This window comes from Anneissia japonica, unplaced genomic scaffold (assembly GCF_011630105.1).
Source record: "Anneissia japonica isolate Jap-2015-1 unplaced genomic scaffold, ASM1163010v1 scaffold287708_len1499824_cov190, whole genome shotgun sequence".
Lineage (NCBI taxonomy): Eukaryota > Metazoa > Echinodermata > Crinoidea > Comatulida > Comatulidae > Anneissia > Anneissia japonica.
Genome location: NW_022752295.1, coordinates 502238 through 527943, shown reverse-complemented (window position 1 = coordinate 527943; position 25706 = coordinate 502238). Strand labels below are relative to the sequence as shown.

The 25706-nt window shown below is 33.9% G+C and overlaps 1 protein-coding gene across 1 annotated transcript in view; it reads left to right on the top strand.

Annotated features, from left to right (window-relative positions):
* The window catches only part of LOC117122214 (regulator of G-protein signaling 22-like), a 28978-nt gene extending 3272 nt beyond the window's left edge, over positions 1–25706 (top strand). Inside the window, exons 2-21 of the mRNA XM_033267724.1 lie at positions 1769–1797; positions 9476–9538; positions 9973–10209; positions 11700–11813; positions 14122–15335; positions 15787–15951; positions 16174–16354; positions 16445–16827; positions 17466–17631; positions 18413–18514; positions 19495–19689; positions 19897–19983; positions 20223–20382; positions 20836–21014; positions 21423–21650; positions 22068–22229; positions 23003–23185; positions 23857–24009; positions 24589–24805; positions 25567–25706. Of these exons, the coding sequence (XP_033123615.1) occupies positions 1769–1797; positions 9476–9538; positions 9973–10209; positions 11700–11813; positions 14122–15335; positions 15787–15951; positions 16174–16354; positions 16445–16827; positions 17466–17631; positions 18413–18514; positions 19495–19689; positions 19897–19983; positions 20223–20382; positions 20836–21014; positions 21423–21650; positions 22068–22229; positions 23003–23185; positions 23857–24009; positions 24589–24805; positions 25567–25706 (4358 nt within the window). The remainder of the gene's footprint in view (positions 1–1768; positions 1798–9475; positions 9539–9972; positions 10210–11699; positions 11814–14121; positions 15336–15786; positions 15952–16173; positions 16355–16444; positions 16828–17465; positions 17632–18412; positions 18515–19494; positions 19690–19896; positions 19984–20222; positions 20383–20835; positions 21015–21422; positions 21651–22067; positions 22230–23002; positions 23186–23856; positions 24010–24588; positions 24806–25566) is intronic.

The following is a 25706-nucleotide window of genomic DNA, read 5'->3' as shown; positions in this document are numbered from 1 at the left end:
ATATTTTTATCGTTTTTATTATTTATTCTACATTTCTATTTTAAAATTTACAGTGGCAATTTCAATTTAAATGATTTTTATATTCTCTGTGGCAATTCTTGTTTCCTATACTCTTTTTTACGATTTTTCTTATTTATTTATTGTCATCGTGGTTGTTTTTCTTTTAGCATACTTCCTAATGTTTTTAATTTTTTTTTTCAAATTTTATTGTTTCAGTGTTTGAACTGTCATTTCTATTAGGCATTTTTCGTTTTGACTACGCGGCCAGTCTACTACAAACTAATAGAGCGTAAAAGTCATCTGCGCATGCTCACAAACCTTACTGACTAAATCGGCGTTGTGATAGCTTCTGAATTTGGCGTAGTGGCGACTACCCTAATATTGACCAATCAGATAACCGGATTCTTTGGCAAACTGCTGGTAATTTTTTTGTTGGGGGCTGCAATTTTCATCGCATCCACAATCGAGCATTGTTCGTTCAATAATGAATTAATTATTAAAACAAGTGAGTAATTAAATGTTTTAAGAAGGCCTATTTATACACATATAATAAATAATTAATGAATAGTCACAACATAAAATTAGGTAAATCAGGAGATAGTGAAAAAAGGGGCCTTTTAGACTTAAGCTAGCCTAGCCTTGTCAGGGTGGATTTCGGGTAGGAGAAAACACATTATCTTGTACCGCTAGCTAGGGCATCTGCGCCCATGATATCGTCGATCAAGCCTTGCTATATAAATACCTCTGTTTAAAATTGTTATGTACATTTATTTGTACATCATCGTTGCATTTGGTAAATTGCCTGAGCAGGCCTGACACCCCTCTTCTCCCGGTTCCCGACTCTTTTGACACCTTGGCTAGGCCTAGCGTAGGCCTAGATCCTAGCCAACAGCGAAACATCACTCAGTGTTTTCTGGAAACTTTTTATTTTGCATACAGTATTTGACTAAAGTTTTTTTTTTCACATTTCCTTTTACAAATATAAAACAAGGAAACATTGTTCCCTTTTAATAAAACCATGGTCAACTAACTCCCCTCCGTAGGCCTACGTACGTGTGCTGCATCGCCGTAGTCGAAAAAAACGAAAACAGCTCTTAGTGTAGTACACGAACAGTGTCTTGGCGTTGCCGTCACGGTCCATTAGTTCGTAGTAGGCTGGCCGTGTAGTCAAAACGAAAAATGCATATTTTTATATTGTAGGGAGCGAGCCATTGTAGGGGTGTTCGTCAATTGTTGGCTCGTCTCCTTCATTATGCATGTGAGAAGTTTATTAATTTAATAAAATAAATAAATTTTGATCCTGTGCAAAACAATTGAATTGAAACAATACTTAAATTTTTCTTTTTCATTGTTGGGTTCAGTTATTATACACTTTGAATGGATCTCAACGATCTTAAAAAACAAAATTAAGACATTTATGAAGTATAGACAAGGTTTTAGTTTAATGTAATTGTGTCGCCGGGCTGGTACTGGGTACTTGGCTATTTATGAGTATAGTGAAGTTTGAGGGTTAGTTATCTCTTATTCTTTACATCTGGTAGCTTTTATCGATGATGCATACACATTTTAAGTTAATGTGCTATACTTTCGTTAGTTCACATTTTTGTTATTCATTTTTATATGCTGCATCCTTTTAAATCAATACAGACATTGGCTCCACAAATCGGAATTCTCCATCCTTCCTTTAGGAGTACTCCTTGAGATATGGTACTGTAGTCTGTACAGTACTAGCCAGTGTTCAATAATTAAATTTCTTTTCTTTTTCTAGCTCCACCAAAAGTGACAGTAGAAGACCTTGTAAGTATAGTTCATCATTCTCTGATTCAATATAACCCTAATGTCCTCATATCCATACCAAGCTCTGTGGACATCACCTTTTGTTATTTTTTTTTAATAATAACACTTGGGTTTATTTTTATAATATTTCACTAGTTATTAAGTACATTTATCATGCATTCAATTCAATGAACATTCATTTGGTAATCTTTTAATAACTTAATACAAAAGAAGTGACCAAGGAGCACATAGAAGAAAATAATTTCTGCCACTGTGTACCCCTTACACTTAAAACAAAAAAGCAATTGATTTTTTAAGCTGGGCACTTATAGCATCGTATGACAAATCAAACTCCACTCCCTGTCAGTGCTACACAATGTGACATTAGGGAGCTTTCAAATGCACGACGACGGTAGAACGTAATGACGTCAGGAAAAGTCATTTGCGCATGCAAGAACATTAAGGTCACCTCGTCGAGTAGATTCTGGAATGCAATTTGGCCAAATCTATGTATGTAGAGAATGTAGGACACCAGGTAGGACGGTCACGCATGAGTGATTTCGTTCTAGCGTCGCGTCGTCGCACAAATCAAAAGCTCCCTACTGGTACGGGTACGGGCATTTATGATGTACCTCTTCCTTCTGTTATAAACCACAGTGCTTTTCCCTGGTCATTGGGTCCACATGATAAAAGTTGCTGCTGGTAATCAGCGCAGGTGTAGGCAACCCCACTAAGTACCCATTTATACTCCTGGATGGAGAGAAGCAATGCAGATAAAGTGTCTTGCTCGAGGACACAAGTGAAATGCACAGCGTGGGATTGAAACTCCGACCTCGAGGTTGGAACAACAAACCTTTCCTGCTGCGCCAAACTGCTTCCACACCATCTGCTGATTGTTGGTGGCAGCTTAAAGCTTGTGGGATTTTTTTTAGATTCTGTGTTGGTCAGTCATGGTCATCACATACTTTTGATTATCCTTATACAATGACATCACCCTGCAAGTAATACAGCACTACACATACATACAGTAGCTTTTTCCAGCGGGGACCCCTTCTATCAATGGTTTCTAGGTTGTCATTAAATTTTTACCGAGAACCACTAACACCTGTCGGCATAAGCATGTAGTGATTCTACGTATACCATGCTTAAGCAAACAGGACTAGACTACTTGTACAGTGATGTAATGCCAAGATGTAAATATTGTACCATCTAAAAAGTCAATAAGGCTTTTTATTTTGACGAGATAGTATATGCCAATCGATATTTTGGAAACTACTGTACATAAATTAAAGCTTTGTTAGTGTGGATAATGGCATGCTCAGTGACTAGTTTATTGTTACTTAATTACTTTGTAGTAATCAATATTATAATACATTATTTATCATTGATTTTATTTAAATTACTTAAGTGTGGTGTAAACAAAACCGTCATAGACATTTATGGTATTTGGTATCCTTTCAATACAATATTGATTTTTATCTCACAAATCAATAGCATGAAGTTATATTTCTTTACTTAGGCGAGATATTTGTTTTTCCTTGTTTAGTGAACCTGCCAATAATGATGATTTCGAATAAAAATAAAATTTTATTTTTGGCCAATTAGCGCACCTGCTGCCGCTAAAAAATGGAAATTCCTGAAAAAAAATAAAAGTTTTTCTTTATTTTTATTACGCCAGCCCGCCGCTTCCTTGAAATCTCCAAAATAAGATGTATTTTTCTTCTTAATAATATAAATTTAAAGCATATAACCGTCTCATTACTACACTGTTTACATTTCGGCAATAAAGTAAAATGTTTAATTTCTCCTCCATCTGGGCGTGTGGCAAAACTCTTTGCTAAATAAAAACAAAAATTTTACTTTAATTTTTTTCCCGTTCTCCTCTGATGATCTTTAAAAAAATAAGTTTGTGAAACAAGGTATAAAAAGGCCTTAATAAACGGCTAAAATATTTGAATTTGCTAGGAAATATAAATAAAAATTTGACCTCGACTTGCAAAGACAGGTTCTTGTCTCAAAAAATATAAAAAATGACATTATTAGATCTTCGTAATCTAGAGGTCAAAAGCAAATGATTGATGCAAAAATTGTTAAAAGCAAAACAAATAGTGATGATATAATAATTCATATTTTAAGTCAAACATGCATTAAAATGGTCAATACATGAAAATTTTAGCCAGTTTAAAGACTTTCGATTTTGACGAAAAACACTGGTTTTGTTAGGGTCGGTCAATAATTATTAAAGGAAAACAAATATCTTGATATTAATCATCATTATCAGAATCATCTCTTTTTTAATTACAATTTGCATGATCATAATAACCTTAAAAATTACCATTTTATAAATGGTATGATGATCATTATCATCATCATTTTCAAAGACAAAAAATTACAATATCCATCTATTAAATTTTATTTTCATTATATACAATACAGTAACTTCACAATTGTCAATTTCAAAATCATCATCATATTACCATAATACATCATATTATATTGTATTGCCATCATCATCAATAATCTTTTCTGTCGCAAGCATGCTGCATGCTGCTCTCATAAACATTGATAGCAAGACCAGGTTCGTCATGATACAGTTTTGAATACAGTACATGATAGCAATTTAGATTATGAAGGTTAGAGCCTGAATAAGTAGTTGTTTGAATGTAGACTTTGGAAATGCAATACAATTAATGAACAGCCTTATTGTTTTGTCAGGATGGACACATTTTGTATTATTAATGACAAAGTTCATTAATGTGTCTGATGCCTGCCAAGCAACCAGAAACTAAAATAGTTATTTTTGATATGGGGTTGTTCTAGCTTATTGAATTAATAAAATTAAATTGTAAATCAAATTAAAAAAAAACATTCCAATATGTTTGTTTTTTATTTAGGTTGTAACTCTAATTAAGGGTTCTACCCCCTCCCACCTAGCATATTGTTTGTACACTTGTGTGGAAATGTTAAACGGCCCCTGAAAGACCAATGTGTTTCAATCATACGTTATTTAGACATTATGATGATAATATAATAATATTAATGATATTAATAATCATGATAATGCATACACCATGCCAACATTTTGACATTAAAAAAACGGGAGATTTTGGTGCTACCGAGGTCGGGAGAGGGTATCCCCATTTCATGGGGGTCCTGGGGATGTACCCCTGGGAAGCCTTAGCTATTTAATGTATTATAACGGTAAATTTCTTGATTCTTGTGTATACAAGGCCAGCGTGACTTTGCAGCACTCATATCCACATCTCTCGTATTACTCAGAGAGGCTGCTGTTGCTGAGCAAAATATTGAAAGATAACCTAAATATTGAGGTTTTTTTTTGTAGTATTTTATTGCAAAAAAGACAATACAGTTAATATAATTAGTACGCCTATTGCAATGCAATTTTCTTTGTAAACTGGGAGAGCATGTGAGAAAACGTTAGAAAAATGATTGGAGGTACACATAGGTCACCAAAACTTGAGTCTCCCGGCCAAACCGGTATGTACAGTACAGTAATGGTCATACTAATAATGTTATTGACAACGGGTGATGGTAATGATGATCTGATAGTGATAATAAAAATGATGATGATAGTGATTATGATAATGATAATAACAATGTTGGTTTGTATAAAGCAGGCCTAGTAACACTGTAGTAATGAATTCTACCTTATAGTAAACTCACTGTATTGAAACTGCCATTGTTTATAGGTAAAAAGGAAGGATTTGTTATTTACCCATGGAGCCAGTAATTTCTTAATCTCCAAAGGCCACCCAATTAAATATGTTTGGAATTTAATAAGTCACTTCTGTGATACCATAACCAAGGTATAAAAACCCATAACTTCCTTGTCCCAACATCAACAGTATCACTTTCTACCTTCTGTAAAGTGACCTAGTCCACATTGTGTGATTAAAGTACTGTAACAAAGACTTTATCAACACTGTTGCTACTGAGGGTGATGGGAATGACAAAGATGTTTATCAACACCGTTGTTATCCGAGGCTGCCTTTTCTCAGCCTTCTCCTTAATTGTTTTATTGTTGGTGGATATACTTGGGTAGTCTTCTGATTATATTACTGTAAACTGAGAATCCAGTGTGATATACTTGGTATGGTTGTAACCTCACCTGTATAATCCAATCACATATCAGCAATTTCTTTTGTAACATACTGTATCAGATTCTATGAATTATGTATCTAATATGAGAAAATGCATGGCAAGAAGTTTCAAATTTCTTGTTTTTAAAATGTAAGAACTGTATTCATGGTTATTTTTATACCTCCGTGATTATATTAGGTTTATTTTGCAGTATTGCAGTCACTGCAAGGAAAGTTGGATTGATAATGATATTTTCAAAATTAAATGGTACAAAAGCAATGATTGTTCTAATACCATGTTAACAAATTGTATAATAAAATAAACTTATGTTTCAGTATTCAGTACATCAGAAACAATTGGGAAAAAAACAACAAATAAATAAAACAATTTATATTTGTAATGCTAACAATTTCAAAAACATAAGTTTAGTTAAACGTGAAACTTCGATAATAAAATTGATGTATTATTTTGATTATGCTTACAGTAATACTGTAGAAAGTTTAGGTTAAAGGAATGCTGTCATACACTGTCCAAGTAACTTTGTCTATTATTTGGACATCATAATTTATTTTGAATTATTTTCTTAGACTTCACTTCAAATCGTAAGTCAGACACCACTTCTTAGCTTAATATTTAAACAGTCCCATTGTTGACATAGAGCTAGACAAAATTGCCGTACGACCACTTCAGTGGCTAATAAAATTGGATTTTCATTACATTATGATTGAATAATTAGTCACTATACAATGACCGTAATTGGAATTAGTTCCAGTTGTTAATTAGTAATTCCAGTTCAATTAACCGTTGCATAGCAACTATTCATTGTTACTGTCACAGAGGATAGTGCTACATGACAACTGCAACATTTTCATTTGAATCAATATAGTTGCTAATGTAATAATTGCACATTAATGTATCTGAATAGTGTAATTTTTTGATTAATGCCCTGACATGGCAGCATGTCTGTGTCTACATTATTCTTTACTATGACTCCTTTTCCAGAGTGCAGCATAGCATTAATTATGCTGATTTTATAGCAGTTTTTTTAATGTATATTATGTTAGTACTGTATTCTGAATTTAGAAGATAATAAATTCCCCATGCTGCAGTATGTAATCAAAAGTGATAATTTGTAATGCTAAAGGTTGATTAATTTTGTGAATTAGTAAAATTAATTGACCTTTGAACCTCAGGGTGTACATCATGTGACCAAAGCCTTGTTTGCGATGGATTATTTAACCAAGACCAAGGGTAAACTCTGACATGGTCAAAATGTAACGCCTGTGATTGGATAGTGAAAAACTTAACCTGCGCATTCTGTTTTACAATTGCAATAAATTAGGAATTAGCCAAATTGAAATTATTTACTTCAGATAGGCCTATACTGTGCTAGTACATTGTTTGAATTATAAAGGTGGACAAAAGGCAATAGATGATCCTGATTTAGCAGGTTGCCTTAAACATACTGCCATACAAAATTTTTTCAGGGTACTTCTAAACTCCATGGAGACTAAGTGTGTACATGTGCAAATCATTTTGTTATGGTTGCTTAACAACAATAAAGAAAGGGTGTTAGCCCTTTATTTAAATAGATCCAGATTACGGTAATGTTGGTTGAGTTTGAAATCTAAATATCTGCTGGGGTCCTACAGTACAGTTTAATGCATCTTAAAACTGCATCAAATATTGCATTTGTATGTGATTTTATTGTAGGCCTACTTTTCTAATCTTGGATATTCAACTTCTTTTATCTTATGTTGATAAAATTACGATACAATACAATACAATACAATACAATACAATATATCTTTATTCATCCCACGTAGGGCAATTCAATAAAAGGGTCTGCATTACAAGCTAAAAAGATTTTAAAAGATTTAAAAAAAAAAAAAAAAGAGCATTACATCATAAAATACAATAAAATTCAAAGGAATTTGGATTACAAGCGTAAAATGCATTGTATCTTAATACAATACAATCACTTACAAATTTAGTTTGTTATTGTTTAAAAGTCAAATGGCAACGGGCACGAATAAATTTCTCTTCCGGTTAGTTCTGCATGCAGGACATCGAAAACGGCGACCATGAGGCAAAAGCTCGAACTCACTGAACATAGCGTGAGTTACATTTTGTAAAATTCTTTTATTTTTTTCTAAAATTTGCTTGTCACAAAAACAAGATAAGCTACGTAATTGATCACCTATTAATTTGGAACTTAAGTTAACGATTTTTTGTAATGAATTTCAATAAAGTATTTCATGTTAGGATGTTGGTACTTAACGTAGCCAAATTCTTTTTCCAATAGTATTAAGAATTTTGAAACAAAACCTTTATTAGATTGAGTACTGTATGTGAAATTAGAACAGGTCTGTATTCTTGGTTCAAAGCAAATTTGTGTGCTGGAAATCATCAATGAATTTGAATACAAGCAGAGGTAGCTCCAGCAGGTAGGCCAGCTAAAGGTGGACAATTTAGGAGTTTCAAAGCCTTTTATCGATTTTAGAATCTACTGTAGAAAATACATAATTATTTTTTCTCCCCAACAATTTGTGGTTTTTTTTTCACCCCAACAGGTGGGGAAACATCTCTCCACAGTCCCAGGGCTTCCTCCCCCCTCCCAACACATTGTGACCACTCCTGGCACAGTATGAATGCCTAGCGTGTTTGTGGTGTCCTTTTTCACACTCATAATGTTAATATTAAATTTATGTTTGTATGTATGTTTAGGTTTGTGTGAAATAAATATTTTTAGACTTCAGACTATTCGGACCTTAATACAGCTGTGCAAATAAACCTATGGTTAATCTTTATTGTGCTGGATAATGTAGCAGTGGGAGAGCTCACCACTTACTTGTTGATTTTGTAATCTCTTAATTACTTAGTTAAAGTCCATAGGTATTCTTAAATAATTTGAGTGACCCCCAGTATGCCACCATTGCAGTTTACACAATACTGTATAATAAAGGTGGGTTTAATCTCCACATAATGTGCTATTGTACTCTCCTGGTACAGAAGGCTAATTACCTAATTGCAAGTGTGTGCAAACTAAAACATTGATTTTTTTATTGTTGATCTTTGTGAATGTGTTATATTGTTGATAATTTTTAATCAGTAAATCCCATTCTTATATTTTACTACACATTCTACATGTATGAATTATGGATGTTGTACATACCGCTAAGACCAGATCAATAGAATGTGACTTGAGTTATTTATTAAATAGTTTTTTTTTTTGTATCACTAGTGTGTGACAGTTTCCTTATCTTGATTTATTTACTTATCTATTATGTTGTGGGTTATCCATTCATCAAAGGGAGTTGGACCCCAATGTTCTGTACAAACCACATTTTCAGTGCTTTGATAACTTTTGGAGAAGCATGATTTTATTTTATTATTGTTATTATTATTTTGATGCATAGAGTGTGGAGTGGTTTTTGATTATGTGAAAATCCAACAAGATCCTGGAGTGCATTTTAGTTCTATATGAAAGTTTACTGTGCTGAAAAATGGATGTGTTTATATTGCATTTTTTTTTTTTTTGTAGAAAATGTTTTAAATGTATGATAAATGTTTGAAATCTTTGATTTTTTTTTTACAGGAGGAATTCTTGGCAACAGATAATTTATTTATTGAATATTTCAATGCATTTCTAAGGTTGCCGGTATGTACTACAATTGGTATTTTTTCTTTATTTTAATACTTCAGCAATTCTTCAAAATAGTTTTTAAATTTCTTGGTATTGAAAACCCACTTTGAAAACCTTGTCTATTAGGGAGCCATAAAGGTGTAGGAAACATAATTTCAGTAATAGGCCTAATATAATCAACAGTAAAGTTCATAAAATAAAAAATAAGGTTGTTTTTCATTGAACCTTTTTCAAATTCTAGATTCCCAGATCATAACTTTTCTACTATGAGATAAAATTAGCTCTCACTTCGATAAAAAATTTTTTTAATGAAATTGAATTAATTAAATTAAATTTAAATATTACATTAATTTTGCCATTGTTGTTACTGTTTTCTCATTGATTGAAACTGTCAATATATTGCACACTACACAAATATAATAATTTAATATTCACCTTTCTTACTGTAGACTTTTCCAGAACCGTTAGTGTTCAACAAAGATCGCGGCGGTTTTGAGGTGGTTACCGATGCCAAGCAAGAGCTTAAGAGTCAGATGCAAGCAGCAGTAAGATCTAAGCAGTCACCAAATCAGATGTACCAAGTTACTAAGCAAGTAATAAGTGAAAAGAACCCACCTAAAGTCAAGTATGCTGGTGATAGTGATGGTGATGAGGAACCAGATATAAAAACAACATTCCAAGTTCAGGTATAGTATAAAGATTTTTACATTAAATAACAATTATGGAATGGGGTCCTTGAGCCAGCTAAAATGACCTTTGAATAGTGTTTAGACATGCCAAGTCAATGCCTGCAAAATCTTAATTTTTCCCATCTTTACAGTTTAGCAAAAGCTGCCCTTTTCCATAGTGAATGTGGTCTTAGTTATAGATTGACTTCAAGATTAGATTCGCAATCTTAAGAGTGATAGGAGAATTTTTGAAGATGCAGAGATAATTGTGCAGAATGATAATAAAGGAGGTTGAGAAAGAGATACAATGTAACTTAATTTTAATAATATAATTAAAGTTGAAATATACAGTTGCTCGATACTTAAAAACAAATAATCTTCATATAGTACATAGAAACCTGTATTCGATTCAGTTTTGTTTTCTTATATCTCAAAACATAAAATTTGTGTTTTCAGATATAATTGAAAGCAGTATATTATTATATTCCCCTGGTTCTTAATTAATTTGTTTGAAAGGCCCAAACATTTTTTAGAGTTGATCTCACGGCCAAAGGTAATTTCCGCTGAGTTGGAAACAATTGTTAAAATTACCTGGGTGATTAATTTCTATGGGACGCGTCATCAGTTAAGAGATGTTAGTCAGTTTTGGAGGGCCCTTTACCAATATGATTGATCCCAATAAAAAAAGCTTAAGTTAAGAGTCTAGACACATTTTTTTTTTAATACAAGTAATATGAACTTAATTTTACCTGTAACATTTGGTAATTATTTTCCTCATTGTACACAGTGTATTTTTATGGGCACTGTTCTTGGTAGGCCTATAACAAGTTTTTATTAACAATGTACAAGTAAGTTCAAACACTATTGATGAAACACAGTGAACAGAACATGCCAGAGAAACAGAACTTAGCGGAACATAAGTTGGTTTATGTAGGCCTATATTCAATTTATGGCCTTTTATAGCTTGCTCATATTTTTTTTTTAAACATCTCCAAGCGTGTTCCTGTAAAGTTGTTAGTGCACATGACCCAGGGTTTGCATTTTGGTTTTTACTTCATTGAAAGTGTATTCATCAAATGATAATGTTGAATATTAGGAGTAGGTTTAGCTTGTCTGTAGGGTTAGATTAATACTTTATTGGTCCAATTTGTTTTCACGTTTATGTTAGGCATATCTCCCCAATAATGTGTTCTAAGTCTGTCTCTTATACACATCTAGATGTGTATAAGAGACAGTATATATATATCATTAATTTGTTTTATATATATTTCTTTTATTTTGTCTTATCTCATGGGTCAAGTTGAATTACTCTGCAGGCCAAATTTGGCCCGCGGGCCGCCTATTAAGAACCAGGGTCATATTCTGTTCAGTTACAGTGGTATGAGGAGAGTCTCCAGACAGTTAAGGCTTCCTTTTACTTAGTTTATTGTTTGCAAAAATATATAAATGATATGATTAGATATCAAAATACTGAATACTTTTAATAAATACCACTTTACTGTTTGTAGTGTCTGAACAAAGAACAAGGCATCCAATGGATTAAGGAAGAAAGAGTGCCTGCATTTTTGCAATCAGATCTTTACCTCGAGTACCGACTTGCGAAACTCATATCTCAAGCAGAGGTAAAGTATTCTATGTCTGCATAATCTTCCAATTGGTGTTGCCATTGAATATTTACGTGTTCACAATTATTGAAATGATAGTAATAAAATAAGTACATTTAACATTTAAAATGTTTAAAACATAAGAGAGCAGCATAACTGATTTTCGCTAAACTTAACATCAGTCACAACTGTCATACAATTGTCCCCTGTGTACGGCAAAGTTCTTTGTGTTTACAGAGACTACTAAATTATCTGTGATCTCACATTTCAAAATTTCTTGTAGCAATGTGTTATAATATTTTCAATATTGCAATCCACAGTCACTTATAGAAAGAGACTGTATGGTTTGTTGAGTCATAATCAGACTTACAAGATGGTTGTATTTTTTTATTTTATTGATTGAGGCTTAAATAATTTATTACAACATGTTGTCCTGTGCATTTCATTGTGTGATTGTATAATTTAGTTTTACATCTCCATCGTTATATGTACACAATAGCACTTGCTGGCTTTTTGCAGCAAATTAAAAGTGAATTGATTAGAATATATCTTTACAACACATCAAGGTTTCAGTTGTTAAGAAATGAGAAATTCTATATAAAGTTTAGTGAAAAGAGAGGATGCCATTCCAGAAATGTTGTTTGTATACAGTAGGAGGCCATTACTTCAATTTGGATGTATACTGACTGAGAATTAGTAGGATATTGCATCATTAAGTTATTACTGATATACTCTGAAATATGTGCATTTCAGAGATCCCAAGTTTGAAAACCAAAAAATAGTGAGATTTTTTTCGTGAAGCGATCGCCTCCTGTAGTGACGCACTGTGACGCTGTGCAACATGAAAGTATTACACAAAATGAAGAAAACAAACAATTTTCATCAATTTGTTTACTTTTATTTAACAATTTTATATTTGTTTACACATTGCAGTTGGCCTAAAATATAAATTTATAAATATTATTATTTATTTTGCTAGTAAAGCATTCTTGGCAGCAGTCAACAAGGCTTTGCTTGGTTCATTAGCATATTAGCGGCTATGGCTGATTTACTATATCTCTTCAAAGAACATAGAATTCTAGCAAGGTAACTGCAACTTGCAAGATCCACACGTTTGCTGAAAAATGAAAAAATATATATATATTTTAATTTAGTTAGTAAATCATACTACATGTTTTAAGTCAGCATTTATATATGTCTAGCCTATAATAAATGGTACATAATGCCATGAAAAAACATTAAATCCTGCCTCGCTAGGCTCCATCTTTACATGCGTAACTAGGCCTAAGGCCGCAGAGTCACGACCACCACTACACACAGACCCCCACTCAACACAACACACATACCCTGCAGTGCAGATAGAGCCTAGGCCTACCATGTATTTCGGGATTGATATTAAAATAAATTTCATTTTTCGGAAGACTACTTAGTACCAAAACCTACTATGATTTTTTTAGTATTGTTATGAAAGAACTGAAGCTTACTTGAAAGAAAAAGTATTTTTTATGCACCGATTCTACAAAGTTCCAAATCTTCGCGGCGAAAAAACTTGGGGCATCCATTCCCATGTGATTTCTAATTTCGTTAATTTGTTGAAATTTATTTACTCAACTGACAGCCATCTCATTGATTGAGGTCGGCGCGGATGAAAAAGATCGTAACATGGAGGATAAACAAGGCGATTCTACCACTAGGCCTGCCTTGCCATGGAGTTGTTATTTTGATAAACAACTTAAATAACAACTCCCTGGTCTTGTTTACGACATTTTAAGGCTGAGTGAGCGCCATAGTATATTGGCTTAAGATAAGAAATTTTGTTTCATTTCTCTATGACATCGTGGAAATCACATTTTTCGTGAAATTTTCGGGATATTTAAAAAAAATCGGGAGATTATTAATAAAAATCGGGAGAAACCCAAGATTTTCGGGAGACTTGGGATCTCTGGCATTTTATATTGTATTTACTTATATTTCTGGGTGGAGAGAGAAAATTGTAAATAAAGTTAAGGACACTGGAAATGTGACCAGTATTCAACTCTAAAGCCCTGTCCAGACTATCAAATTTTATTGGACAAAAACATGTCACATGCCTAAATATGGTCATGATGACATCACATCGTGACCATATATAGGCACATCATGACTATATATGGGCATACAGCAGTTTTTTGTCAAAGAAAATCTGATCATCTGGACAGAGCCTAATTTACATTGTGGTTGCAAGCCAGAAGATTACCACTGCATCATATGCTTCTCAATGTTTTATGATCAACGAACCTAAAATATACAGAACAGTAATATAATAAATTGTTTTATTTTGTTACAGATTGCAGCTAAAGAGGAAAAACCACTAAACCTTATTATTGACTCATCTTATAAACCTTTTGGGATTGAAAAACCATCTGTAACAACAAAACCGGTTTATGTTGATAAGAAAGCGCTCACTTTTCGTGATATGTTTATTTGCCTCGGGGAAACCCATCCCACTCAGACAGACGATTGGTACAATGATGTCAAACTCGTCACTGACACACAGACAACTTCAAGTACAATAATCCGTCCATCCGCCATAGAGGAAAAATCATCAAGTTCCCGACCTACAAGTGCGCGGCCACCAAGTGTGCTTAGTAGCAAGGACGTCGTAAGTACGATAGACAGTGGTGTTTGGAGTCCACGCAGGCAGGACTCATTTTCAATACCTCCACATTCGCAAACATTTAGCTTTGATGGTGATGTCATCAGTAATAATAAGTTATTTGATAATCCTCCTAAATTACGATCTCCATCACCAACCCAGTGGAGGCCACCAATTGGGGATCAGTGTTGTGTAGTCCTTGAGAGTGAAAAACGGAACTATGTGGGTGCTGTTCATTTAAAAGTTGTTAAACAAAACACAGAGAATGAAGGGGCAGATGATGCTTCTTCAGAAGGTGGTGAAAGTGGTGTTGATTGCGAGAAAGCTGATAGCGAAAAAGCAGACAATGAGGGTAGTATCAATTCTGAAGATGGAAAAAATGACGGCGAGATGGGGAATTCGCAAATAAAAACAATCACTGTTGATAATGTAGATCAACTTGCTATGGTTACGGTTACTCATGCCATCAAGTGTGCGCTAAGGCTTGTAACAAGCTGCAGTGAGGAGGAAATAAATAATTATTTAGATGAAAATGTACTCAAATTGAAAACAGTAAGGTCGGTAGATCTTGAGGAAGGCTCACTTAACAACATAGTGATTAGGGCAACGTCTGCAGAGAGTATAGACTTGTTAACAGTCCCGAAACAAACTTTGCAAGTGGGATCAACTTTGTCCACAACCTCCTCCATGAAAGACTCTATTGAAGAAGACTCATTGATTGATAGTGATGAGGAAGAGGATGATGATGCTATATTTCCACGTGCCAAGACCTATGATTTGAGCAACAAGAAAGGCATTGACGCCTTTAAGAACTTCTTATGCGGGAATATGGGCGAGAAATATTGGAGCTTGTGGTTAGACCTTGATAGAGCGAATAATATATTAGAAGAGGATAACCAAAACCAGTAAGTAATAATTATAACAATGGCACCACCTATAGTAGGCTGGCCAGTATTGAATGAAGTAGGCATTTTTATTGTACAAATTCTAGCTCCTTTTTCGTAATTGGCTTAGGCAACAGTGCAATCCTGAGGAGGACTACTAAGTCCTTAATAAAATATTTTCATAACAACGCATGCCATAACAATCTTATGAATACAGGATAACTTGTACCCATGCAAACTTGTACCCACAACTCGTATGTCAAAGTAAACATACGAATAGATGTGGGTACGAGTTAGCCAATTTTGGGCACGAGTTGACCTAAATTTGGGTACGGGTTTGCCAAAGTGGGTACGAGTTGGCATGGGTAAAAGTTAGCCAACACCCGTTTTACTCCAATCTTTTAACAGTTTTTGTTTTATTTGTAATACTTAATCTAAATCATTTTATGAAACCATTATTTTGGAAATTGAGGTTTATAGGTCAATTACGAGAGAAGTATGTAAATTCTGGAAGTTTGTGTGAACTATCTAGAGAGGTCCAGCAAAAGCTAGGGTTCTCCCAGTCCCACAAGTGGCAGTCATTTGCAGAGCTTCAGAAAATCCAGCCTAAAGTTGCAGAACCACTGCTTTTATACTGGTAAGAAGAGATTTAAGACTTAATTCATATTCATAATTTCATTTCACTCAAAACTCAATTTTATTTCACTCAAAACACAAATGTATTTCACTCACAACTAATAGGCTAACAATAATTTGCGTGTAAATCATGGAAAATATTTAGTTGGAAATTAAAATGAAAACTAATCAAAATTTGTGAATTTACTTTTCTCAAATTTAAGGAACTCTTTCTATTTTTCAGGGCTCCAAGATTCCTGATGAGGGAACATTACAAGTGCAATCCAACAAAGAATTACCTGTACCACAGGCAGCAATTAAACCGTCCAAAGTCAATACCAAATCCGGAGCCAAAGGCTGTCACCTTACTACCTCTGAGACCCAAGACTTGTATGCCAAAAATGAAGAAAGATACAGTACCACAGGTAAGATGCTAAGAAACAGTCAACCAAGAATTTTTAGTAGCCGTACAAATTTTCAATGCCTTACTGTTATTTTCTGTTTTGGTCTTTTAGTTTAAATCAGCTTTACCAAAAGAGGTTTCCACTGCAACAATAAACAACAGCACCTTTCCAAATTTATCATTATCAAACAATTTACAAGGCCTAATGCCAAAACCATCATCACGTCAGAAAAGTGGCCCAGAAAGCCAGCAAGAAGACCTCAAAGAACAGAAGGTCTTGCCACCAGGAAGTAAGAAGCCGCAGGCAGGCCGGGTGAATAGTGCTCGTACAAGACCAACTTTGAAGCATAGTGAGTCCGAATTAGGCCGGCCCGCATCTGCTCAGCCGGTACTTAGGAAAGATCACATTAAACGCACTATGTCTGAAAGTAGGTTGCATACAAGATCAATATCTGAGGAATCTGGAACCAATCAGACAAAAAATTTATCAAGTGTGTAAGTATGCAAAGTTTCTAACAGAGTAAACTAAAATTTTAAAGAATGTATAACTTTATAAAAAATGTAGTTTTGCAGTAATTGAAGTTATAGTACATTTTGGAAAGTTTTGAAATGATATACCATCATACATTTATAAAGTTTTGACATGATATACTGATATCACAAACACAAAGCTAAGCAAGTAGTTATAATACATATTTTACTCATTTTTAATGTAGTTTGATTTATTAATATTACATCGTTTTAGAATATTTTACCTTTGAATTATTCAATATTTTTTACTAAAAATGTACTATACCAGACCAAGCCATCCATACAACAGCACAGCAATTATACAGCTCAACAACTTCAGGTAAAGGTGAAGAGGGCAACAATTTCATACAACAGCCATCATTACAATGTGATAGGCATGGTCGAACAACTCTATTAACCAAGATTTAAACCAGTTAACCAACCATAACCACCAAGTCAACCAACCTTAACCAGTACATTCCAAATAATACACCTGTACCATTTTAACCAGCAAACATTTAATTTATTTGCGTTAATTAACAAACATATATCAGGCCAGCAGGAGTAACAGCTAACATAGCACTATCACCTGTCTCTGATTTTTATACTTTCTCTTATTTTAGTCTCCCTAGGCCAGTTTCTAGGCCAAGTTCAGCTGTTAGCAGCAAGGCGTCTGAAGAGAGCGACTTTCTGGGTGGAAGGAGAATGGAGGACCTTTTAGATGGTTTGATGTTTGAGAAAAAAGCTGGAGGATTTTTTATGACATACTTAGAACAATTAGGAAACAAGGTAAATAAACTTTATACTGTAGATCCATTCGTGTACAAAAAATACATAAATAAAAATAAGCACTTAACACATCATACACCATCTTTAAACTCACAAGAATGAAAAATCTGTCATTTGGTGGTATTGCAGTTTCCTGTGTAGATTATAAACAAAGTAGGTGGTAAAAGATGTTAGATGGAAGGATGATTGTTGTTTTTTTCACAGTATCAGTGAAATATAAAAAAGAAATAAAAATTTATCTATATTAATAAAACAAAGTAGTACAGTTAACAATAAGAACTAGATACTAGAAACAAATTGCTGCTCTCAGATGTGCTCGTCTAATAGATGACGCACCAAATCACCTTTTTTTTTCTGAGTGCTCCTTCGATTAGAGTGCATATTACCCAACGTAACTTGATATCTTGTGTCATAAATTGAGGTTATGTTTTGTTATCTTTCGGCAGTTTGGCGCAGCGGTCGAGGTTCAGACTTTCAATCGTAAGGTCGGGGTTTCGAGTCTCCGCTGTGCCGATTCGCTTGTGTCCTTGGGCAATGCGCTTTAGCTACATTGCTTCAGTCCACCCAGCTGTATCAATGGGTTCCAGCAATCTGTTGGGGACTAACCTGCGATGGACTAGTGTCCCGTCCAGGGGGAGTACAACTCTCATCCGCTTCACACTACAGAAACTGAGGATTAGCTCCAGCCCTATGAGCCCCAGTGGCTCGCAAAGGATTTAGTTAGTAGTTTTTGTTATCTTGCATATATCCATTCAATAATTTTTTTCTTTCCTCATCCCAGGTTCTGATTAATTGTCTTCACTGCTGGCATGATATACAGGAATATCATACACTCTTCTTCTCAGAAACATTCAGTGAATATGTTTTGAATAGGAAAGCACAGGTATGGTATAACTTGAGAATGTGCCCACCCATCCATTGTGAGCACTCAGATGTGGTAAAGACAAGCTAACCAGTCACTCGTCGCAAATCGTGTTTCAGAGATAATAACCAACACATGCTGGAATGTCAACAATTTGGAAATCTATTTCATTGCACAAAACTAACCTTTATATATCAATACATCGTTCTATGCTGTTTTCCCTATTTTCAATGTTTAATGTTTCAATTTTTGACAATTTGGTGTTGGTTTCTGCCTGAGAAAGTCATAAACTTTACAGGCTGATTTCTCATATATTGTTCTTTAAACAGCTGTATGTTTAAACTCTTGTAACTTTATAAGGGAATGTTGGATTTAAATGATTCTTTTACCATTTTATAGCTTTCATTTTACTGTTTAACTCGTCTTTGCCACAAATACTGTGACTGAAAGTCTTATGAACCCTTCCAGAGTGTCAATCAAATTTAATACCTGACCGATCAGAATGGATACAGGAATACCCGTGTGTTTAACAAGCGTGTTTTCCAATAAACGCACATGTTGCACATGTGGTAATGGCAAGCCAAACCAGTCACTTGTCACAAAAACCGATTTTTAGTTATTAATAAAGGGTTAAACAGTAAACTGTAGGTCCATTGTTAATCTTAAGCACTGATCAGACTATAAAATTCTATTTGACAAAAACATGTGGCATGCCTAAATATAGTAATGATGACATCACATCATGACCATATATAGGCACATCAAGACTATATATGGGCATACAACAGCTTTTTGTCAAAGAAAATTTGATAATCCAGACAGAGCATTATACCAATGACTAGTTATAATGTCTATTTCATGAATACCTACCTGGAAAAAATTAATAATTGCCACTGTTCCTTGACAGTAAAATAAGAATATTACTTTTATTATAATTTTTGACCTTGTTATTACATTATTATAGTATTCATTATTGTATTCATATTTTACTTGTGCTACAGGCAATCTTTGGAAAGCATATTGTTCCTGGTGCCTATTACAACATAGGCTGCTCTAAAGCAATCCAAACGCAAATACATCGTGAAATATCACCACCATTTGAAGAGCTCTTTGATGGCGCAGAAGAACATATCCTTCAGATGTTGACAAAGCCTTTCTCCGAGATGAAAAACAGTGATCAACGCTTGTATGATAAGGTCAGTAGGACAATATATAACATAGTCATATTTGCTAAATTTTATTTGGACTGTTTCATTTTATTTCAATTATTTCATCACTTCCTATAAAATACAATATTCAAAAAAACACAGGAGGTGGACCAGATTGCCAATAGCAAAATTAATCACTTTCTAAGTGGCCCCCAGACTGCACTGTAAGCAATTTCTTTTCTGCATGTTCTTCAGATTGAGATGACTCAAGAGGAAAGGCGAGTTGAGTCAAAGGAGTCTAGATATTTGAGGCGGCTGCAGAGGAGAACCATGTTTAAAGAGGTAGAAACCTTCTCTTATCAAATGCCCTTTTTGTGTTGATAAATTATAGATGTAAAGAAGGCTGACAATTTTGCTATCTTTTGTACAATATTTGTTACTAGTGTAGATGGCTTTTCAAAACAAAAGTAGAACCAACCCCTTTCAGAAATCACGGCTAATTGGCTTTCTTAGTGTGTTGAATGGTCTTCTATTAATTTGATAGTGTACTGTGTTTAATGACAGGTATTCTTTCATTGTAGAGAATCTCAACTCCAGATATTGGACCAGAAGATGATGCCACGAAACATGCTGCTTACTATCAATCACTCAGGGATAAAGTACCAAAAGAATTTAAAGATTTTGACTTCAATAAGCTCATCCACAACAGACTCGAACTTGAACACTTCAGGCATTTTCTGGGTTTGTTAAATTTAATTTATTTTTTGGTAGATAAGTTGAGATACTGGAAGTATTAATAAGGACATGAAGTGAAAATATTAAATGATCACAGCTGCGAAGGAGCCTAGGTAATCATCATCATCACTCTACTCATGGTATACTTTCTGTGCCTTTGATCATTTGTCTTGAAATTGGCACGTTAAAAATGTTTGTATACGGTATTATAATCATCATCACCACTATCGTCATTATCGTAAGTACTGCTATCAAAACGACAAATACACAGTTATCATCATTATTATTATCTTCGTCACCATCTTCCATATTCATCATCGTCATTATCATCCTCATCTTCAATATTATTACTTGTATTATGCATTTAGTTATATCATTCAGTATTCTTAAAATTGTCATTGATAGAAACTATGTTTGTAAAACTCAATAAACAATAATAATTATTTGCCTTTATTACAGAGGACAATTATGGTGTTACGGATCTTCTATGTTGGATGGACATTGAATCGTTTCGACGTACACCACATATTGACAACCTTCGGCGAGACAAGAAAGCAAAGGATATTAAAATCCGCTACCTAAACAAGAAGTATTTCTTTGGTCCTAACAGCCCAGCTACTCGTCAGCAGCAGCACCAGGTATTAAGATTTTACCCGGGGCGGATCCAGAGATTTCCAAAAAGTTAGGGGCTGATGGTGGGCCGATTGAGATTACCCACCCTAGGTGGTCCGGGCATTCCCCTGCAAAATTATTGTTTTCCAGACGACCAAAAATAATCTCTAAATTGTTTTGGGCGATAATTTTTTTTTCTTTTCCTTTCTTTGTTTTTTTCCTTTTTTAACTTTCCAAAGGGGAGGGGCAGCCCCCTTCCCCCCATAAATCCGCCCCTGAGTGCTTCATTTTAAAATAGACAAACATGGTAGCAAATAATACAGAATATGTAACGTTGAATATATAATTGTTGTTTAATATTATGAAATATTACTTCAGTTCACAATAGAAAACCATGGTAGCAAATAATACATGAAACTTTGTTATCTGTTCAGGTTATGCAAGCTGGTGGAGGTTGGGGCAAGATACTTTTAGATCGTCCCCCTACCCAGATCCTCATCGAAGCTCAGAAGTATGTCCGTGAACGTTTAGAACAAAAATGGCTTCCCATGTATCTGGCAACAGATGGTTTTTATGAGCGTATGAAGCCACTACTGAAGATTGATGAAGTTGTGGACGATTTGCTTCTTGCAAAGAAGAAGCGTTCAATGGCTATTTATAAGGTACACTATGTGACAAATTTTCACAGTATATCAATTGTTGGTATTGTAGAGATATTTTTGTGTATTTATATGTTTGTATTTATGTATCGGAGATTGTCTATCATTTATTTCAAAATCACAAAGCATCTTTACTATATTAAAGCAAAATTAAGAAGTTTTTTCCATCAATAATGGATACATTTATCTTACATAATTTGAAAACCACAAGTTACTATTTTGTTTAGAACTTTTAACATAAATTGTAAAAGTGTGTTCAATTATTGGTACTGTAATATTAGTTTGACTGTTTTTTATCAGTTGTGCTAATACTGATACCACAATTTCAATTTGCTTTTTATAGATTTTACAATATTAAGTAAGTCACTCATACTAATAAATCATAATTGAATTGGATTTATTCTCCTTTTTTTTTGATAGCTTTTGGAAGGCAAGTGGGCGTCATCATCCCGGGAAATCATAGCATTCCGTCATGCTCTGTTAAACCCGGTCACATGCCGCCAGTTGTGTAAATTTGTGTCAGTGCGCGGTGATAACTTGGAGAATGACATCTTATTCTGGCTGGAAGTACAGAAGTTCAAAGCAAGTATTTTATACATTAGCGTATTAAACTGATTTAACCCAAGCTTATTTGCATACCGTATATTTTAGCGATCCGCGTATGAGACAACCTCCCCAAGTTTGAGGAGATTTTTGGAAGTTTTTCGTATGTTGGGTGTATAAAGCAACTTCCTTGTTCCACTGTCGGAATTCCTACTTTTTGCTGCTCTTTATGGTATCTAGCTGGCTAAAAACGGAGCCAAATGTTGGGCTAATCTTCCAAATAATACCTTTTTATGGGCTTTTATGTTCATCAAAGTCTTATTTTCTCACATTTTAAATTGTGTTCATTTATACTAGCAGTAGCTTTATTTCAGTTATAAATCTGCGTGTTATTGTTATGGACAATCCACACAGGCGAACGTGATATAAAAATAAAAAAATGGTGATTTGCACTGAACTATACTGACATTCAAACAAAATTTAATTGAATACTTTAAAAGTTAAACCCTTTACTGTCTTGTTTGCATTTTATTTATTTTTTCTCTATTTGCTATATGTCTATAGATTAAGTATAGTTAAGGGGAGGCTAATTATTAACCACTAGTCATGACAATTATGTAACTCTCTGGCCTCCCCAGGTAACCTATTGTATACCAAATTTTCATAATTAATTAAATGTTATGCTGCTGAGCTTATAAGGAATATAAAAGGTTTCATCTTTTTTATTATTGCATAGTTTCTGAAATTTCCTTTTTCATGTGAAGCATTGCTATTTTGTTCAAAAAATAATTTCTGTATTTTTGTTTCATCAGGAGATGTACCACAACCATACAGAGGAATCATTAATTCACCAAAAGTTCCAGACAATCTTAGCATGCTTCATAGATTCTGAGATGCCGCCCTCACTCCAGATTGATATCACTCCGGAACAAGCGGAGAGACTGCTGGAGAAACGACCGAGAGAGATGGGACCATATGTTTTCCGTGAAACTCAGGTAAATTTTCATGCATTTTGTGAGCCTCAATCAATGCTCAGATGCATTCAGTGACACTCAGATGAATGTTTAGATGCTATCCATGTTTGCTCAGTTAAATTTTCAAATACATGCTGTGATGCTCAGTTAAATGCTTATATGGATTCCTTGATAAGGCTCAGTGAAATGAATACATACATATATGGCTTTCACAAACTCATATTCATTGTTCACACCGTACATGTAGTAGAGGCTGCACATTCGATCGCAGACAATAATAAAGCAAAGTATGTTTCATTTGAACTGGCATAGATGGAAAGTGTGTGCCTAACTGTATATTCATCCATAATTTTATGTGTAGATTGGAAAAAAGTACAAACAAGTTAGTTAAAACTGTTTAACTAACAATACTGTCTCGGAGAGAATCCGGGCTTCAATCAAAATGGATGACACTTCCCAGGGTTTAGTGTATTCTTTGAATTTAAATTGTGCTTTATTCTATTTCCTGCATTTCCTTTTTGTATTTTATATGGCTTTAACTGCTGAAATAAAGATGTGATGATTTGATGATGTAACTGTGTACTTAAACCTATGCTATATTTAATTTATTGAAATCACAATGTTTGTCTTTGAATACAATTATTATAAATTATGTTATTTTCTCATCTCATTACTTCTTATTTTACATATAGCTGACAGTGTTTCGGGTTTTGTATCCTCATTGGAATGAGTTCCTGAAATACAAAAACACTGTTGCTGAAGAGAAACTTTTGTATGAACTGGAAAAGAAGAAGAAAAGGCAGTTGAAGAAGGAAATGGAGAAAAAGAGGATCCAACAAGATAAGGTAGTGAAATATCAAATATCAAAGTATATTTTATTTCACAAAACAAAACAGATACATATCATAATCATAATTATAATTACCATCATCATCACTATCTAGAGCAACATCACTGTCATCATTATCACCATCATCATCATCTACATCATCATCTTCATCATTATCCATATCAGTTTAATGCTGGACGAAATCCTCAGAATTTTAGTGCCAGTGTCTCTTGCTTTGTTGATCCAATGCTTCCTCCAATGTTTATCTATATCCCCCATCTCTAGCATTTTCTTTCCCAATTTTAGTTCCTAGTTCTATCTCATCATTCAGTTTTTGTTGTCCTTCTGTTTTATGCTTGTCTGCTGTCATGTCCATTTAAATGAAATACAGCAAACTAAAAAACAACACTTTTACATGTAAACTCCAAGAAACCCAACCAGAAACTAACAGAAACTAAACCATAACTATGAAAGGTAACCTACACTCTTTATTTTATTTATTTTTTAACTTTACCTGTGTAGTTAGTATTGTACAATATTTTCTACTGTCTTGGAGTGTTTCAAAATAATTTTCTCATTCTTTCTTATTTATCAGGAGTTTGCAAGAAAGGGTTATGTATCTGAATATGAAGATGATCGTAACAGCAATGCCTCTGCCACGCAAACATCAAAGAGTTTGACAGAGTTTTTTGAAGACGACTTTGATGATAGTATTGAGAAAGTGGAATGGAAATACTCGCATTATGTTACCGCCATCGAAGATGAACAGGTTCGCCTTAATGGAGACGAAAGAGCATCAAGTATACTTTCAGGTACGATCGTGGTGTCCACATTATTCAGCATTATAGCTTACTGGTTAAGATGCTTACCTCTTGCAAAACCATGGTCCAGGGTTCCAATCCTATGTAATACCATGGTTTTTTCTCATGACAAAATCACTCAACTCCATAGGCTTCACAATGCTTCATTCAATCTTATATTCACTGACTGTTTTTTTGAGAGATCAGACACTTACATACAAGGAAAACAACAATATACAAGGAAAAATAACAATATACAAGGAAAAAGAACAATATACACGGAAATAGAAAAATATACAAGGAAAAATAATAATATACAAGGAAAAATAACAATATACAAGGAAAAATAACAATATACAAGGAAAAAGAACAATATACAAGGAAATAGAAAAATATACAAGGAAAAATAACAATATACAAGGAAAAAGAACAATATACATAATGAGCTCTTGGGAGACCAGTACTTATGTATTGAAAGAGTATTTTCAGAATAAAGAAAGATTTGATTTGATTTATTTAAAATTTATTTATAATTATGATTTAATGTGATAGAATGGTTGTAGTATCCTCTCATTGAACATTTTTTGTTGTTGAATATGTCCATATCTTTATAATTTGAAGTATCAAATATTTTATAGAGTAGAAGTTCATTTTTGAATTTTAACTTTCGAGGTACTAAGTTGAATCAGTCATTCAATAAAAAAGTAAATCTCCCAGTCAGTCAATCAATCAAATGATAAGACAGTGATTTGCATCTGTCACTGTTGCATCAGATCAATTGAAAACAAGCAAATATAAATCTTATAGTCCCAAGCCAACGAGACAGGTGAAGAAGCAGGTACGACTGCAGGAAAACCATCGACCCTCATCACGAGTAGGCTCTGCTAAGCAGAGGTCTAAGCTAGGCCATTAA